The following is a 19032-nucleotide window of genomic DNA, read 5'->3' on the forward strand; positions in this document are numbered from 1 at the left end:
CTGTTTGGTCCCTCTGAGAAGGGACAGACTAAAATGTTTCTAGACTTACAGCCTGCACCAGAATCACCTGAAGATGCTGAGTTTGGGGCCTGACATGACACACCCATGTCCTCAGGTGATGCTGATGCTGAGCAAGCCTTTCAAGGGCGGGGGGGGGGGCGGTGTAGGTAACTGGGAGGCTGCACAGGTACCTGGCTAGGAAGGGGTTTCTTCAAATGCTCACTCAGAAGACAATGGGGAGGGGGAGGGGGAGGAGAGATGGGGGAAGGGAGAGTGGATGAGGGGTTAGAGGAAGGGACTGGGTGGAGAAGTATCTGCAGGCACCAGGCATGGTCTCTTGTTCCCAGAACCCAATCCAAATAAACAAGAATAAAGATACAAACAGGGCTGGAGAGATGGCTCAGCGGTTAAGAGCGCCTGACTGCTCTTCTGAAGGTCGTGAGTTTGGATAACAGCAACCACATGGTGGCTCACAACCTTCCATTATGAGATCTGATGCCCTCTTCTGGGGTGTCTGAAGACAGCTACAGTGTACTTACATATAATAAATAAATAAATCTTTTTTTTAAAAGATACAAACAAGAATAAAAACGTTTTTCTCCACAGAGAGGTCTGTCTTTACTGGTTGCCTTTGTATAAAGTGCTTCAAGCCGGTTGAGTGTGCACAGTTTAAGCCTCATTATACCCTCTGTGGTTAGGCATCTCACTAGTGGAGAAGAGGTATGTTCTTGATGCTCATCTTTAACCGTTTTAAGCTTCAAGGAAGACAGAGACCTTCAAAAATGCTGCTCACATATGCGTCATCTGTTCACAGCTAGTGACAGGTACCTGTCAGATCCCATGTTAAGATGGTGCTGACAGCTCCAACATGCGCTGGGGAGCCAGGCCCTCCCACACATGTTCAAGCCCCTCACCACAGGCTACGTTCCCACAGGCATGCTCTAGACTCTCCTGTTGACTGGGATCTGAAATTACCTAGAGGGCCCAGGGAGATGGCTCAGTCAGTAAAGTGCTTGCCTCGCAGGCAGAAGGACCTGCAGCCTACAGTAAAAACAGAATCTGCCAGGCATGGTGAGGTCCCTTTGTAATTCCAGCAGTGAGCAGACAGGCAGGCCCACAGATTCCCTGGCCAGCCAACAGGGCCTAACTGCAAACCCCAGGTTTCAGTGAGAGACCAGCAAATAGACAGGTAGGTAGGTAGGTAGATAAGTAAGTAAGCAAATAAATAAACAGCAAGGTAGATAAATGTGAGGCACAGCACTGCCATTATCTTCTGGCCTACACAAACATACACACACACACACTCAGGAAAGTGCTGGTGCACAAACACATGCACACATACAAACCCATGTCCCTCCTCCCACACACACACACACAGAGAAAATTCAAGATTGTTCAATTATTATATATTTAAGTTGGAAGCACACGCTCTCAGTTGCACACACACACACACACACACACACCAACCTGAAACCATCAACTTTCCCTGTACTGCAAACTCCTTAAAACAGGAAATAGATTGCTTCCTTTCACTGCAATCCTTTCCTCAGGGCAGCGTGACTCGGGTAGCCATATTGCCTCCTTTCGGATAGATAACACAGGGGTTTACCATCAGGCGAGTATAACTGCCGGTCTTCTCGAGAAGAGCAGAAACTAGGTCTCAAAGGGAACTTGCCTTCAACTCCCTCCCTGCTTGCTCTTCTTGATTAGGAGAGACATTACATGTTTATAAAAATGTGTTCAGGGCTGGAGAGATGGCTCAGCAGTTAAGAGCACTGACTGTTCTTCCAAAGGTTCTGAGTTCAAATCCCAGCAACCACATGGTGGTTCACAACCATCTGTAAGGAGATCTGATGGCCTCTTCTGGGGTGTCTGAAGACAGCTACAGTATACTTACATGATAAATAAATAAATTTATTATATACTTTTATAATAAATAAATCTCTTTTTTAAGAAAGTGTTCAACTCTTACTTGCTGAGAATTTCCCAAAATACCATCTATTCAACTAAAATGGCTCTGTTTCCTAAAGTAAAAATTAGGACAGTCCATCGGTGGGGCAAAATATTTTCAGGCAGATCTGCCAGTTCCTGTACTCAAATACTTACAAAGTTTTCAAAGGCAAAATGTTCTAATTTCTCCGCCTATTGATCTGTGACTTAAAGGGCTGCTTTGTCCCAGTAAACACATCTGCATCTGCCCTCCTGGGCACAGGTTAGAAACCGTTCAATTAGCCATTTGATGTCAAAGAAGATGAACCAGGCTAAGCGCACTCTCACAAACTCTATTCAAAGAGGAATGAGCAAATTCAAGCACTGTAGCTCCAGCAGAACACGCCAAAAAAGAACAATGACATGACCAGAGCATGTGAAGGCAACCAGACGAAGGGTGAATGACCAGCACACGTGGCAAGATAGGAATCAGGACAAGTGGAGGCCAGAGGACGCACCTAACCCTGGTAGGAGGAAAAGAACTAGACAGGCGCCTCAATTTCAAATGCGATGTTCAAAGCACTGAGATTTAAAGTGATGGATGGATTGTCTTACACTTGACTTCAGAGTCCAGCATGACCCACATCATGGTCTAAAACTCGGACCCCAGAATACGGCAACACACGCAGCTGTGTCCCAAGTTCACTGCTAGCACAAGGGGCCAGAGCGATCTTTCAGGAGCCAAATCAGACAAGGCCATGGCCCTGCTTTTCATCCCAAGGACAGTTTTCTGGTGCCTGTCCGAGATGTACCCATGGCCTGACCTCTTTTCTCTCTCATGGTCCCTCTCCCACTCCACCTGCCAAGCTGTCAGCCCTTCCTCTCCACAAGTCCACCACCCTCCCTTTCCTCGGCCCCTCCCCTCCCCCCAACAAGCTCATTCACTCCACAGGGCCCTGGCACAAACTGTCCCCTCCCTATTCTGTCCACAGCCAGTTCCTTCCTCTCATTCACACCTGGGTGGCATCTCTTCAGAAAGGCTTCCATGAGCACAGCATCCAAAGGAGCCTCTCACGAGCAGTTGCACGTCTCTCCTCCATACCTCTAATGTTTTCACTTCACACTTAACATAGACATCTTCTCCTTCACCTGTGTGGTGGTGGCTGTCTGTCACATCACATTTATCCAGCTGAGAGCAGCCGATAGCCTGGCCCAGAGCACCACCTGGAACTTGGTACTTGCTCATGAATCACCCACCAGCAGCCTCTATAGCCATGGGCTCCCCTCCCCTTTGGCTTCAGCAAATTGAAGCAACATTGTGGGAAGAAAAAAAAAATTTTTTTTTTTGGTTTTTTGGTTTTTTGAGACAGTATTTCTCTGTGTAGCCCAGGCTGTCCTGGAACTCACTCTGTAGACCAGGCTGGCCTGGAACTCAGAAATCAACCTGCCTCTGCCTCCCAAGTGCTGGGATTAAATAAAGGTGTGTACCACCACTGCCTGGCAGGAAATAAGATTTTTATCTGTGTCAAATATGCATACATTTTTGTTATTATTATCATCATCATCATTAAGCAATATAGTTTCAATGGCTCACATATCCATTACATTGTATATTATAAATAATCTAATGACCATTGAAAACATAAGGGGAGGGCCCATGTAGGTGCCATGCAAACAGTGGGCATTTTTACCCGAGAGAATGAGCATCCAGACACGTTAATATGCAAGAGTCCTAAAATCAAGCCTGTGCAGACAGATGGAGGTGGGGGAGTCTCATTTGTTAAATTAATTTGAAGCACATATTTCTACCACAACACAGAATATCACCCCCGCAGGAGCTACCATTGAACCATTTTCAAACAAGAAGCCACCCAACCATTTTCTATCCCATTCTGACTGGTGGACATTAGGGACCCTCTCAAGAAAGGAAAGGGAAGTGACGAGGAACACAGGGCAGAAAACAGCTCACAAGTCCACTTAACTTGCCTCCTTTCCACCAATTAAAAAAAAAAAAAAAAGGAGGCTGTCAGATGACAGAAGATTATGAAACATGGGAGAGGTGACAGTCAGCCACAAGGGTATTAAATATCTAAATAAAAATCATCCATTATATGCCATTCATTCACTGTGAAGCGTTATGAATTAATAATAAGTAATAAGTGTGTGGATATTTATACACTGCATACTGTGCCAAGTGTTCTCCCTGTACCGTATCTTTTCATTCTAACCAAAACCCTAGATGTTGGTTATGATCTGTCCCTTTTCTGAGATGGGACAAGTACAAAGAGGAACTTGGCAAAGTCACGTGGCAAAGCCTTCCAACCTCTGTTTGTCAGACACAGCATCTGAGTCTGATTCTCTCTTCAACTCTGCATCTTCCGTCCCTCAACCTGCCTAGCCCTCTCTCCCGAAGCAATTAAATGAGACTACTCCATGAAGCACTCGAGTGCCAAACAGGCCCATGACAGCTGCAAGTACTGTTCCAGAAAGTTAAAGACATAAGTACGTGCCACATGTGCAGACTGCATCACTCAGACAAGAAGTGTGGCAGTCAACATAAAAATAAAACTGTTTTGGGGATGTAGCTCAGTATCTAGCATGCCCATGGCTCAGGACTGGATCCCGCCACTAAAAAATAAAATAAATAAAATAAAATAAAATAAAATAAGCACACACAGATAAGAAAGCCAGAGGAGAATGGTTTATTCCATCACTAAGTTACCTTCTGACAAAACAGAGCAAAATCAAACCTTCACTAGCTTAGAGACTGGTAGCTAATGTTCCAACTGCTAGAAAGTGGAGTTCCTAACTAATACCAGGGATTCTAAGGGAGCTGCAGCCAGAGCAAAGGCCTCAGGCAGCTCCCAGAAGTCACACCTTCCTTCCCACAGTGCAGACTGGCAGGAATGGGACATTCAGTCCCAGCCAGAGGACTGCCAAAGGACCCAAAGCCTGTCAAGGCAGACTCCGCCTCAGCCTCCAGATCTGGGACAGTTCAGCTCTTGCAAAGCCTCAACTCAGCACCCGCAGAGATGTATGTGAAAGGCCTGTGAAGATGGCTAAAGACAGGGAACCAAGAAGGGCTCTGCAGAGCTCATGAAAATAAAACAGCACTTGTTCATGCAAGCCCAGGCTAGCCCAGGTTTAACCAGGTAAAACCCCAGAGAAAGCAGAAATGAGAGAGAGCAAGACAGAAAAGGGAGGTGAGACCACAAAGGCTCCCAGCTACGATGACCACAGGAAGAGACACAGGCACGGCCATGATGGGGCAGGCAAGAGGAGGCTCTGAAGGCTGAGGCTGCACGGGAAGGAGTGCCCTCCCCATCTCCAATGGTACGAAACCCAGGGCAGCTAAGCTAAGCACAACACAAACTTCTAAATTTTGAGAACTGTTCTGGTAATTTATTCCAGATAAATGATGACTTTCAGTGTCTCTTCTCTCCAACCACGAAACATACACACACAAATCTCAAATTAGGCTACAAAGTGGTCCGCTTACGTAGTCACAGCACAGAAGATGCGACTGGCCATAGGCCCCCCTTGCCCTAAGTACTGCTGAGTCACATGAAAATTATCTTCAGCCACAGTGAACACCAACCCTCACAGCACCTTGTCTTAAAGAACATACATACATACATACATACATACATACTACATACAATCCAATGTTGTTATGAGCATTCTGAGCATCCCAAGGAGAGATAAGGAATCACAGGGGCTCAGGCACTTTGCTGAGAACTACCTGTTGCTGTTGCTAGGTGAGGCTTATAAATAGAAGCCTTAAGGTGCTTTTCTATCCTAATGAGTGGCCCAGTCAAGCATCCTCAAATGAAGAGTGAGTACTCAGGACTCAAGCACAGAGCTCGTGTGAAGACCAGCAACCCAAGGCCAGGGGCAGGGCCTACCAGCTAAGTTTAAAAACATGGTCTCAGCTGTGTGCCACAAGAGTGCCCCTCTAACTGTAAAGGGTATGTGATCTTGTTAAAATTCAGGTACGGTGGGTCTGGAAAGGCCAGAAGAGGTCAACAGCAGTGTTCATGGACCTGATGTCAGGTGGGTGTGGGTGGAGGCAAGAGGGCCATTTTAATGTTACCCTAGCTACAAGTTGAGTTACTATTAAAGCAGGGGCCAAGGAGCCTGGGGAGGTGGCTCAAGTGAGTGAAAAGTGCTTGTCAATCAAACATGATGACCCAAACTGGATCCCCAAAAGCCAAGTAAACAAGCCAGGCATGGGGATGCGCACTTGTAAAACCAAACTAGGAAGGCTGAGCAGGGAGGGTCTCTGGAGCTTGCTGGCCAGCTAGCCTAGCTGACACATGAACCCCAGGTACTGGTGAGAGATCTTGCCTCAAAACAGTCAGATAGCACCTGAAGAATGGCATCTGAGGTTGACTTCTGATTCCACGTACACATGAGCACGTACATACTCACATACACACACAGAGGAAAAGAGAAAGGCAGACCAATTGCTTGCCATATTCACAAGAGGCACATATCACCAGCCGATCTAGAACCCTCCTGATAGACTCTAAGTGCTGCTCCAATCAATCCTCTAACAGGTTGGCAACTGACGGAGAAGTCTCTCCAGCGGAAACCAGTACTCCTGCATGGTCAGAATCCACCTTATGAGGCCTCACTGCTCACATAACAGTTCATGACCTGAAGCTACAGGATGAAGGGAAGGAAGCAATAAAAAACATAGCATAGCAATTTATGGAGCACTTGCATAAGCTCACACAGCCAGAGACAAACCGGAAGCCAACTGAGCTGATGTCGGTGCCCACGCTCCCAGCCAGTCAGCTTCTCTGACTGGTGAGAGGCATCATGGAGGTAAAGAGATGGATGAAGGCTTCAAAGCACACACTGCTTGTAAACCCATGACCCCAACCACACCCTTCTTCCTGCCTCTGTTTCTTTAATATGGGCTAACAATGGTACCAACCTCTCTGCTTTGGGTTTTCTGAGGATTCAAAGAAGGGTGTCTAAAGCAAGCTCTTGAAACAGCATGTACCACATCATAAATGCTTTTATTTAATCTTTTTCCAATATGGTGATTAAGAAGATTTTAATGCTGGAGCCCGGGAAACAGAAGAGAACCATGGGGGGGGGGGGGGGTGACTTTCGGAAAGACGTTTCTGGACACATGGTAAAAGGATGAGCCTACAGCTCCTGAGAGCTCCCCATTCCAGTGACCTCAGAGGCTAAAAGGTGCACCCTCAAGTGGACAAAACCATGGCCTCATATGCTGTCGGGAGAAATGACAGTGCCCAATAGTGTAACATCACACACCAGTTGACCTCAATGTGAAACCCACCAGCCCCTCCACGAGCACACAGTGAGGCCCTCTAAGGTTGCGGATACGATACAATATGCCGAATGCTCGGGCATTCCAGGGAAAGAGTGGAGGACAGGCAAATGCTCCCCAGTGCCACCCACCCGCCCACTAAGCCTCGGAAGGGAAGAGCCCCCTTCACTGTCTGATGGAGACGGTGACTGATGTTAGCTAGCAAGGGCACTGGCTGGCCAGTGGGAGGATTCTGACAGGAAAGCTATCCAGATGTGCTCACTCACTACCACACTGACTGGAAGCCGCCAGTTCTAGCTGATCACAGCCAAGGGAAGGACAGGGACGCTGGGCAAAGCAATGTTTTCCTTCTTGACCACACTGCTCAACAGTGTAAAAGCAGAAGACATAACTGTGGGCAAAAGTGCATCCTAAAGCTAGCATTTAAATCAAGCTTTGGGACAAAGGCCTCGTCTATTTTAAGGTTCTTGACCTGAGGATACTCAAGAGAAATGAAAATATAACGCTATTTCTACAGCAGAGCTGGCCTGTAAGTAGGAAACTGACTGGTGTCCTACTTGAAGTACATCTATGACTGCAGGTTATAGCCCAAGTTCAGTACCATGTGATAAGACACCTGCACTGCCTCTCTAGACTCCCTTCCTTCCTAACCACCAGATTCCAACTTTTTTATTGCTACAATGTTCCCAACTGGGTGCTGAAAGTCTGGCACAGTGTGAGAGCACTCGCCAACCATATGTGAGACCCTAGGCTCAATTCCCAGCACCACATATATACACAAAAGGCAATCACCGTCCTCTGCAGCCTAAGTGGTCATGGGATAACTGATAAAGAGAGACCAGAATAGATTTCACAGGGAACGTTTTTCTTTCTTAATGTGCATTGGTGTTTTGCCTACATGTATGTCTGTGTGAGGGTATTGGATTCCCTAGAGCTGCCATGTGGGTGCTGGAAACTGACCCCTGGTCCTCTGGAAGAACAGCCAGTGCTCTTAACCACTGAGCCATCGCCCCAGCCCCTCACAGGGAACTTTCTAAAGAGTCTGAGCTGTCACTGGGTATGATATTAAGCCTGTTTTTCCAGCCTGACGCAGGAAGAACCTGGGATAGAACAGGTGTCCATGATGAGGGACCACAGCAAACGCTATACCACATATACATCACATTGAGGCCAGGATGACAGAAACTCCTGGGCTGCCCAACCTCACTCTTAAACAAGAGAAAACTAAAACTCACAGTTGCTTAGCCCACTGGTTTTCTGTTGTGGGACTGCCTCTACATGTTGTAAAATTTGTTTAAAAAAAAAACAAAAACAAAAAACAAAAACCCTTTAGCCAAGTTGTTTGGCTGGACAGGTACAATGAAATAGGATACGTGTCATCTCATGTTTTCTTTCTGACACATTGAGACCATGTAGAATAAAATACTTGTATGCTGATGGCTCTCCTCCACCAGCACAGGATATTAATAAATTACATCATGAGAACACTGTGGGCCTACTCCTAAGTGTGCTGCAGATTCTTGGTGTGTTCTATGCGTTGCCCTGGGAAGAAAATCCTGGGAAAATGTATAAAACAGCATCTAAGCACCTTGGTCAAACACTGTTCACCAAGCTGCTGAGCATCTCCATGCCTTGATTTTCTCAAGTGGCGAATGAGCTAGCGGTTCCTGCCTCAGAGGTGGTAGTACATATTAAAATGAGCCTATGCTTACCTAATACCCAACACTGTGCCTGAGACTGTTAATATTTACTAAGCACCTATTCGTGTCATGGTAAAGCCGTCGATGATGTAGCCAAAAGTTAATAATAAAAGCCAGATGGGTGTGTTTACCCAGCACCCTGCATGCATTCTGGACATGACTGTAATATTGACATAAGCACGGTCTATAGATGTGGCTGATTATAGCTGGTGATTTTGCCAGTGCTCCTCACTGCCACACTGACAGTCACAGAACGGCAAGGGTGACGACATGTGTAGGACAAGCTGCTTTTCCTGGGGATGTAGTTTACAAAGTGGGAGCCGTGCTGAGAGACTAGCAGAGACAACTAAAAACAACCCGCGATGCAGACAACTGTCAACCATTTCTTACAAGGTCAGTACCCATGCAGCATGACAGCAAGAAACCTTCACGTATAAGTCGTGAAAGCTGGAAGAGCATGGCCTCTTCCAGTCAAGAGTTCAGCACGTACACTTATACTATTTATTTATTTGGAGATCGAAACACAAATAATTTCCACCTTTTAACTTACCTACTTCTTATGTATGTATGTATGTATTTAAAGATTCTAACGCAAAGCATCCAGGCCAATCTTCGATGTTGCCATCACAGTATGTAACCTAAAATGAGTGAACATCCGGGGTCCTGAGCCAACCATGGCCGCTCGTTCAGGGCAGCACAAGAGTTTTTCTAGATGAAAGTAACCTCATCCAAGCCTTAAAGCCAAAGGTACCCCAAAATGTGTTTTAACATTTCTTCCTTTTAAATCAATGACAATAATAGGATGAGAATTAACATTTTTCTCCCATGTAAGAGAAAATGAAGGAAAAAACAAAGGGGAGAGAGGGCCTCTCTCTCTCTCCTGTGTGCCTGTTAACCATTTTTCTGTTACCTTATCAAGTCTGGCAGAGCCACAGGAAAGCCAGCGTGATCCTCTGACACCTCTTCATGAGACTAGAACAGTACCATACAACAAAGATAGAATATGAGCCACAAGCCTGAGCCATGTTACCACAAAACGTAGAAGCCCTAATTCAGAAAATAAAAAGTAAACAGTTGGAGTTAATTTTAGTAGTATATTTTATTCAAAATACCATCACATCGATATGTAATAAGTAGGAAAATCGTTAATATTTTCTACTCCTTCTTCACACTGAGTCTCCAGACACCCTGTGCATTGCATACCTAGTACTTGGCAATAAAAATTAGCCACATGTCAAGGACTTGAGAGTAAATGTAGCTCCTGGCTCAGCAGGCTCTGAGGACCCCTTGATGGTAGCCAAGCATGCCATCTGCTTCATCTCAGCAAGCTAGCTGGAGCACCTGGTACCGTCTTCACTACAAGTTACACCTCAAGTTAAGGGAAGGGGCTTAAAACAACTTAAGTCTACTGCTGCTAACCACGTTTTACTCCTCAGTCAGCCAGAGTCACTCAGGCCTATGTATTCATCCTTTTCCGCATGGCTTTACTTTGAGAGTCCTGGAAAAGTCTGGCCCATAGAAAAAAACCTACTTCCTAAGACAGTATTCTGTGTTTTCCTCCAGAAGCCAGGGATAATCGGACATACACCAGACTCTTCACTACCTGGACAGCCCCTTTCCAGTGACCTATATAAGACACTAGCTTGAGAAATGACAGGATGGGGTTTCCATTGTCACAGTCATGGGTAGGGCAGTTTGAAAGATAATCTGAACACACCAGCATCACTGACTACTCACATCTACTGAGCCGAACAAAAACAAAGGGAGAGAGAGCACTTAGTCAAGTCTTCACCTGGAAGACCAATGGGGGTTTGGGAGCAGGGGCGGATGACTTGAAACAGATGTTGAAGTGAGGAGGTGGGACCCCTGGGACTCCACTGGTTGATTTCGGTAAACTTTGTACTATTGAAAGAGGTCAAAGAGAGCTGAGTAACTGGCAACTATCCCTAGCAATCGTGAGAGAGCCAAGATAAAGTAACAGGGACCCTTCCACTCCTGCTACACCGTCCAGCACCCACTGAGTTTCCTGTACAGAACCCGAGCACTGTACAGAACCAGACTGTATTCCAGACACTCGGCTCCCTCCCAGTGCTTAACTGGCCTCAAAACGCTGCGCCCTTGGGGGTCCTGGCGCCTCCAGAGCTGAGTCCCTGCCTCTGCGGGAGTCCTGGCGCTAGGGTCCTCGCAGGCGCGAAAGCCCGTTCGCCCTCTCCAACCCAAACAAACAGGCTGGGCTGGCCGCAGGAGACTTGGTCTACCTGCCCAACTGCCGGGTCACGCCCGCGAACTGCTCTGGGCCCGCAGCCTTTACTAGATCCAGGCCCAGGGGCAGTCACCCACACAAAGACGCCTTGTGCCTCTGCGCTTGGCTACAGGCAGCAAGTCCACCGTACCCGAGCTGGCAGAGAGAGTGCCCTGGCGCCAAATCCCAAGCCCCACATTCCCATCCAATCTTCCACGGAAAGGCCATCCCTGACTTAAATATAGGTGTCCCGTCGGCTGCAGACAACGCGCACCCCCACCGAAAGAAACCGATCGGAGCAGGCGCACCAGAAAGAGACGCACAAGCTGCTCAGTGGAAGTTTGCTTTGTCGCCGGCAGGAGGGGCAGAGCACTCCAGTGCCCAACTCTTGGCCCGCCCCATCTCCCCGGCTGTAGAGCGCGGGGGTCCTCCACGGCTCGCTCACCTCTAGTCCAGTCCACCACTTGTTTGGGGCTCCACTTGGTCACGGGCTCCATGGTAAGCAGCTTCGCTGTCCGCTGGACTAGGGAATCGACAGCAGAGTCCTGCAGCCTGCGCCCGTGGTTGTCCCCTGCGTGTGCCGGGAGTCCGCTCAAGCCTGCATGGCCGCAGTCAGCCGGCCATCGCGCTGCGGTTCTGCGAGGGGAGTGCGGCCCTGGGTCTCTGCGCACGGGACAGCTGTGTCCGGTACCGCTGCTCCCCGCAGCTACCGCTGTCCAGATGCAGTTCCCTCCACGCCGCTCTCTGCTACAGCTGCTTCTCCGCAACCACCGCAGCAGCGGGAGCAGGTTGCAACCTCAAACCCCAGGCCGGGGCTGCCCTGGCGTGGGACTCTTCTGGCCGGGAACTTCTAGGTCGGCTGGCCCTCCGCGGCTCCTGCGAGCGGTGTCCGTCCCCGAGGTCCCCACTCCGCGTGCGCCCGTGCCTCGAGCCTTCCCGCCAGCGGGTCCCACCTCCTGCGCCACCGTCGCGGGCCGCCCGGGCGGAGGGAAAAAGCGGAGCGTGCGCGCTCGGGTTGCAAAGTTTCTGCTCCGCTCGGCGCTGCCGGAATAAGAGAGGGGGCGGGGCGGAGCGGGAGCAACACGTGAGAGGGGCGGGGCCGCGATGACGCAGACTCCGGTTGCTTTCCCTCCTGCGTCCCAGCTCCGGACGCCAGGGATCTACTTTTCCTCTTTAAGGGTTGGGCTGAAGCTGCAGCCTGAGTCCTGGAGAGTCTCTTGGCTCCGAAGAGGTCCCAGCTTAGTGGCAGCTGAATCCTGTAAACAGGTTTTTTTGTCTTTGTTTGATGGTTTGAGATGTGTCTGTTCGCGTTTTTAAAAGCTTCGAGTCGCAATCTCGCTTTAGCTATTCAGCCTTTTAAGTTTCCTAAAGTAGGCCAGTTGTGTGTGTTTTGGACAAATGGATGGCGGTGTACCACTGCTCCAAGGCCGCTACAATGTATCAACTCTTCGGTTTAATAACACCAGAATGGCAGCTCTTCAAGTTGTGTTTTGACATAATGTAATAGTCATATTTTCAAAATGACCTAACGCTCGATTCAGATTTAGTCATTAACCCTGAGGCGAAAATTGTCAGCGAGCCAAAAAAGAAAAGAAAAAAGTGAGAACCTTGCCTAGTTCAGCCTCTGACAAGGAGAGGAAAGCCCTTTCTGTACTCCAAGCCTCAATTTGGAAGCAGAGCACGGGTCTGGGGAAAACCCTATAACCGGTGTTTACCTCCCTCCCACACACATGCAGACACTCTTTTGGCCCCTAGTGAAGTCTTCTTTCAATTATAGTTATTGATTTCCATCTTCCCCTGAGCAACTATTAACCCTATCCAAGGAGGAAGCTGCTTGTTATTTGGGGTGTATTGAGCTGGATCTGTTCTTCCTCGTCCAACTACTTACCTTCTGAAGTCAGGGAGTGGCTAGTGTTTATTGATTCAGTAAATGCCCGCAGTTGCTTTCCCTGCTCCAACCACTGCGTTCATAGTTCCTCTGTTGGGATAGCTGCCCTTTATTACACGTGAGAATCACTGCTAGCACCCAGCTGTCTGTTGTATAGTGAGTGTTTTGGGTGTACAGCATACTCACTGTCTTAGCCTTCCTGAGCAATTCGTCTATGCAATGGAGAGGTACAACTATCAAAAATAGCGATTTTTTTTTTTTTAACCAAGAGTAATTACCCAACCCAGAAACTTGACAAAGGCCATGAGAAAATCCTGGTAGAGTAGCTGCCCTCTTTAAGAAATGATCTTTGACATCTGTCTTTCCCTAACCATCTTGACCTCTGCACAGTGGGAACTGTGCCTACAGTTTCAAAAATAGCTATATGATTAGATGACCAAGCAAGTAATTCATCTATAAACAGTGCTGCCTTCCAAAGGGGACGCAGTAGTAACTAAATTGATAGACGATGAATCTGGCTGCATAATCCCTGGAATCACAAAGAGGAGCAAATGCTATCAAATGCTTTCGCTGTAGAATTTTCCTTGATGTTTGACAATGTTTTCTTGTTCCTTTGCATCTGTTGCATTAAAAGCTGGAATTCCAGAGTCCAGTTTGCTGAATTTCATCCCACAGATAACACAATCTATACTCAGCGCATAAACAGAATATGCAAAGAAAGCCAAGTTAAAAATCTCTGACCAATTAACTATCTAAATGAATTAGCAACATGTTTACTCCTCCAGTCCTGCAGGCTAATTGCTATGTAAATAAGGCCTTCTACCTTAATTATAGCTGTTAGCCTGTGAAAGTTCTAGGGTGTGCTGACTGCCAGCCCAGATGTAAACTTTATATAGAAAGTTTGGCACATCAAAGAGGAGGGATTTTTAGATAAGCAGCTATGGAAATTGATGTATATGCAAAAGTGATCAGTTATACACTTGCCAGTTCTCTTCCTGCTTGTCCCTGGTGGTGTGGTTCCTTGGTACCCACACTCTTCAGCAGGGGCACCCTTCCTCCTTTCTGCCTTGATGCTTGCCAGGGCTCCTCCAACATTAGGAAATGGACAAAGCTTTTGATTGAATTTGATATGTTACAGTGTGGATACTAGAACCCACTCTTCTGTGTTTTCCTTGCCTCTCCTTTTCTTGGCCAGCCGCCTTTCGTGTTTAGGTCATTTATTCAATCAACAAAATATGTTGTAAATGCTCCTGCCATACTGAATTGAGTATGAAGAAGATTAAAAATTTCACAGCTAATAACTCTTGGATATCATGGGACTTTACCAGGAAGGGTTTTCTTCTGTCACCTTTAGTCAGCAGACAAAGACCAAGCGGGTATAGCGGGACACGGACCAGCGAGTTTGGGAATCAGTTTCACATTAATAATTTGAGTCTCTTCAAAATTTATTGGTATTAGTTGAGAAGTAGGACCTAAGTACTTTAGAGACAAAGTTATTAATATAACTACTGAATAAGCACACAAGTAAAAGACTCTGAGCCCCTTCCCAGTTCAAAACACTTCCCATAGTGAGAGAAATGTGGAGGCATTCAAAGGCCAGCTGCTCCAATGCTTTTCCTTCTTTTGATGGTTGTCTTTCTGTCACAGTGTTCCTTTTCCAAATCAGACTATTTAGAATCAGTTAATCTTTCCCAGGTATAAATTGACTCATGTTGTTTCTCTTTCAGCTTTCAAGACAGCAAGTAATCCTGCGAGTTCCACCAGACATATATCCCAGAGGGGGCAAGTGTTCTCTATGATGTCACCTGGCAGCAAAGTGATGAGTCAGGGAAATTACCCCGGCTGCTGACTAGCTTGTCTCTGCTCAGCTCCAATGGGCCTGGATTCTTCACACCACAGTAATGAAATTATCTCCCTAAACACACAAGCGTCCCATCAGATAATCCAGGCAGTAAAGCTCTCAAACATTTTTTTTTCATTGAAATAAATGCAGCCTTATTTATTTGAATTCTTTTGATCATTCAGAAATCTTGCTGGGCAGTGGTGGCACACGCCTTTAATCCCAGCACTTGGGAGGCAGAGGCAAGCAGATTTCTGGGTTTGAGGCCAGCCTGATCAACAGAGAGAGTTCCAGGACAGCCAAGGCTACACAGAGAAACCCTGTCTTGGAAAAAAAAAAAAATCTGGATGTCCATTCTCCTTGGGACTATTTCAGGCTGGGTCTAAGTCAATTGCCCAAGCTGACCTTGAACTTGGTGTGTAGCCCATGTAAACCGTGAACTTATGATCCTTTGCCTCAGGCTCCAAGCTAGCAGCTTTTAGCAGTGTAACCCACCAGGCTTCCTTTTGTTAACTTATTTTCCCAGTGCTTAGAAAGGAACCCAGAGCTTTGCACAAGCCCAGCAAGTGTTCATCCTCTGTCTCCACTACTTGAAATCATGTTCAGAAGAGCTGATTCAAAAAAAAAAAGAGAAAGAAACACGGACCGCTGTCATTGATTCAAGGATCTAGAACAGCAGTTCTCAACCTTCCTACCGCTGCGTGCCTCTAACACAGTTCCTCATGTGGTAGTGACCCCCAACCATGTAACTCTGCTACTGGTATGAATCACAATGTAAATCTCCTCTATGCAGGACATCTGATACAAGACCCCAAAGGGGTCACATCCCACATGGTGAGAACCTCTGATCTAGAGGCACACTTTGGAAGAGTTACTATATGAAGCAGCACCCACAAATAGTTAAGCCTTTTAACCCTCAGGTGCGAAAGCTGTTAATAGGAGAACATTGCATAGACGAGACAATGGGTCCTATCCCCAACTCCCAGCCTTGGATGCATGATGTTTTCTATTGCAGCTATCAGGTTGCAGAGTATCTAAAAAGAGCAGAACACCATTCCCACCTGTTGTTCTACAGCTCCATGTACCTTCATAGGATTCATAATCTCTCTGAACAAGTAAATATGGACACCGTCGGTTCCAGACTCAGTGATCCTTGTTTCAAACACATGTTGATGTCGACAGACAAAGGCAGAGAGTGTAAAAGCACAGAGACCACTGTAAGTCTCTTTTTTAAAATTAAATTATTCCAAGTAAATCTTGAGCATTAGAAATAAAACACAGAATTGAATATTATAGTTTGCTAATATTAACAGGACAGACAGATAATTGTTTCTGTATTATGTTTCTCTTCCTTGATTTGGTTTAACAGAGATGTTTTGTAAGACCGTTTCACGCCAAATAGTAGCTGGGTGTGGTGGCACTTGGAGGCAGAGACAGGTCCTGTTGCTTTCAAGGCAAGAGCTTTAATGAAGGAATTCTCCAGCCAGCTCCAGAACTTGGTATGTTTCTATGGACTTTTTTCTTTCAGTGCTGAGGACTGAGCACAGTGCCTTACACTAGACAAATATTCTTTTACTAAGATGTATCCCAGGTCCCCCTCCTCCTAATTAGAGTTTTCAACAAAATTAAGATATGCAAATACCAGAACTATCAAAATTGCGATTATCATGATTCATACTTTGGTTATCAAATTGAGGACTTCACTTAATATCGTTTTTTAAAACAATAGAAGTATAAAACACACAGAGAAACTCATTCTCATCTTCAGTCATCAGACGGAACTTGTTTTCCAGTTGAGGGTGCAGCTCCCTTGTTTATTTTCAGCATCACTGTATGAGCTAAGGAACACTCAGAACGCTGGTAAAGCTCCTTTGTGGATGTGTCTGTGAGGTGTTTCTGGAAAAAATGAAGGTTAGAACCAGTAGACTATGCAGAGAGGCTCCCTCACCCACCAACCTATCAGAGAGACTCCCTCATCAACCCCACCAGAGAGGCTTCCTCACTGACCCCCAGGAATCAAGAACAAGAAGATAGAGGAAGGCTACATTTCCCTCAGTAATCCGCGGCATCTCTCATTTCCTACTCTTGGCATCCTTGTTCCTCTGCTTATCAGTTCACACCCAGAGGGGTCTCAGATGTCCGTGGTGCTGAACTCCCCACCAATGTGAAGGGAACTGTCCTGCCCCATCTCATTAGTGTGGCTGACACAGTGTGAAGTTTATCTAATTATCTTTAACTTAATTTTCTCATTTCTTCCTGTACCACTGGGTTTTACAGTTATTTTTTTTTTTTTTTTTTTTTTTTGCAAAATTGGAGTGATTTACAGAATGGTGTTACCTTCAGTTACTAATTAATACACTAAGAAACTTAAAAACATTCCTTTCTGAGAAAAAAAAAAGAGGGGGAAACTTAACTTCATTAGCCAAAGCCTGTTGTCTTTAAAAGTCCAGAGGTGAAGTCCTGGTCAGTCCCTAGCCAAGCTGCCACACTATTAGAGTCTCTTGCTGAGTGGTGGGGGCACATGACTTTAATCCCAGGAGGCACAGAAAAGTGGATTTCTTGTGTGTTTGAGGCCAACCTAGTCTAGAGAGAGAAGTTCAGGACAAGCCAGGGATACTCAGAGAAACCCTGTCTCAAAAAAAAAAAAAAAAAAAAAAAGGAGTCATGGCAGACTGCCCAGAGGGAATCCTGTCCTAGAGACAAGGCGAACTTGACAAACTCCAAATGTACCATTTCATACGTTCACTAAGAGGTCAGCCCTGTAACACATATGGAGCCGCAGAGCCATGTCTCTCTGCAATTCCACTCACGCATACAAGAGCCTCAACCAAGCAGCCTGACAATACTTCCTTTACCCTCATTTCTTCAGCTTATTTTATACTGAGAAACCATGCATCGTCTCCTACCTGCTTTCCGGACTAAAATGTTAACTAACCACAATTTTAGATTTTTAGCACATTTTAGAACATTTATCTGCCAACAACCCTAAGTGGGACTTTTTTAATGTAGCTATTTCCACTTCATTGAAACATTCCCTCCTGAAAGACAAAGAGAGATGGAGAGGACCCTGGAAACTGAGAAAGCCTGCAGGGCTCCTGAGGCTCATTAAGCTGGGAAAATGAGGATATTGACAAGACCCCTCCCCAAAATTAAGCAAACAGTAAACAGTTGCTGGTGGACAGGAGACTCTGTGATTGAACAACTTTCAAGTTGGGCAAGTATACAGTTTTCCTAAGTTGTTGTCGATGCTGGGGTGGACTGTTCAGGGACACAGCTGTCTTTGAGTCACTATGTTCCTGTAAGTGACCTCAGGAAGCTCACTAGCCCACCAAGATACACTTGGGTGGAATGGTCTCTTTATTCAGTCGACAGTGTCCTACTGCGGAGAAGATCTGTTCACGTCTCTGCAGGAAAAGCTGTATAATAAGGTTCTACACAGGAACTACAGTTTCAAGGACCTCAGAAGACATCCCACCCAAACCCTCTGCTTTGCGGATCACAGGACATTTTTTTTTTAATGACCAAATAAAAATTGCATGTTTATCCTATTCAACATACTGTCTTGATATGTTTGAGTGGTATTCTAGCTAAATCAAAGTATGCAAGGATTTAACTTTAACCACAGATCATATGATTCCAGAAAATGAATTTTGTTCAATATAAGTGTGAATTAATGATGTGTAAGCACATACTCACAAGCTCTCTCAGAAATGAAAAAGGAAGTATCAAGTAGTTTCATTAAGGAATCCTAAATTGATTATATATTAGCAACCAAAAGAAAAAAGAAGAAAAACGTAAAAAAAAGATGCAATTTTTCCCCCTGGCCATTTAGTTCCCAACAATAACAACTCTGAGACTATTTATTAATAAACCGCCTAGGCCGTAAGCTTCGGCTTGTTCTCTGACGTGCTCTTAACTTATTATCCCTTTTATCCTAACCTGGGTTCAGCTACTTGGCTGGTTTCCTCTCTCTGTCTTAGGTACATCTTCACAGCCTTCCCGGGTGTATCTCCCGCTTCTGACTACTGCTCAGAATACTCTATCCTTGCTGGATGTCCCTCTCCTTATTTCCTGCCTCAGACCATTGGCCATACGCTTTTTTTTTATTATTGACAGGTGATGCTTATA

The 19032-nt window shown here is 46.0% G+C and overlaps 1 protein-coding gene and 1 long non-coding RNA gene across 4 annotated transcripts in view; one reads left to right on the top strand and one right to left on the bottom strand.

The window, feature by feature from the left end:
• Cnksr3 (CNKSR family member 3) overlaps nucleotides 1-12200 on the bottom strand; it is a 94547-nt gene extending 82347 nt beyond the window's left edge. The window contains exon 1 of the mRNA XM_021174253.2: nucleotides 11622-12200. Within this exon, the coding sequence (XP_021029912.1) occupies nucleotides 11622-11673 (52 nt within the window). The 5' untranslated portion in view covers nucleotides 11674-12200. The remainder of the gene's footprint in view (nucleotides 1-11621) is intronic.
• Nucleotides 12201-12295: 95 nt separating this feature from the next.
• On the top strand, nucleotides 12296-18457 carry LOC110303235 (uncharacterized). 3 transcript variants are annotated; one of them, XR_015048367.1, is made up of 4 exons: nucleotides 12296-12434; nucleotides 14792-16121; nucleotides 16274-16403; nucleotides 17914-18457. It is a non-coding gene; the product is annotated as an uncharacterized LOC110303235 (long non-coding RNA). The 3 variants fall into 3 exon arrangements; XR_015048368.1 differs by having other exon boundaries at nucleotides 18270-18457; XR_015048366.1 differs by lacking the exon at nucleotides 17914-18457 and having other exon boundaries at nucleotides 16274-17202.
• The last annotated feature ends 575 nt before the right edge of the window (nucleotides 18458-19032 follow it).

This window comes from Mus caroli, unplaced genomic scaffold (assembly GCF_978045245.1).
Source record: "Mus caroli unplaced genomic scaffold, Mus_caroli_1 scaffold_9, whole genome shotgun sequence".
Classification (NCBI taxonomy): Eukaryota; Metazoa; Chordata; class Mammalia; order Rodentia; family Muridae; genus Mus; species Mus caroli.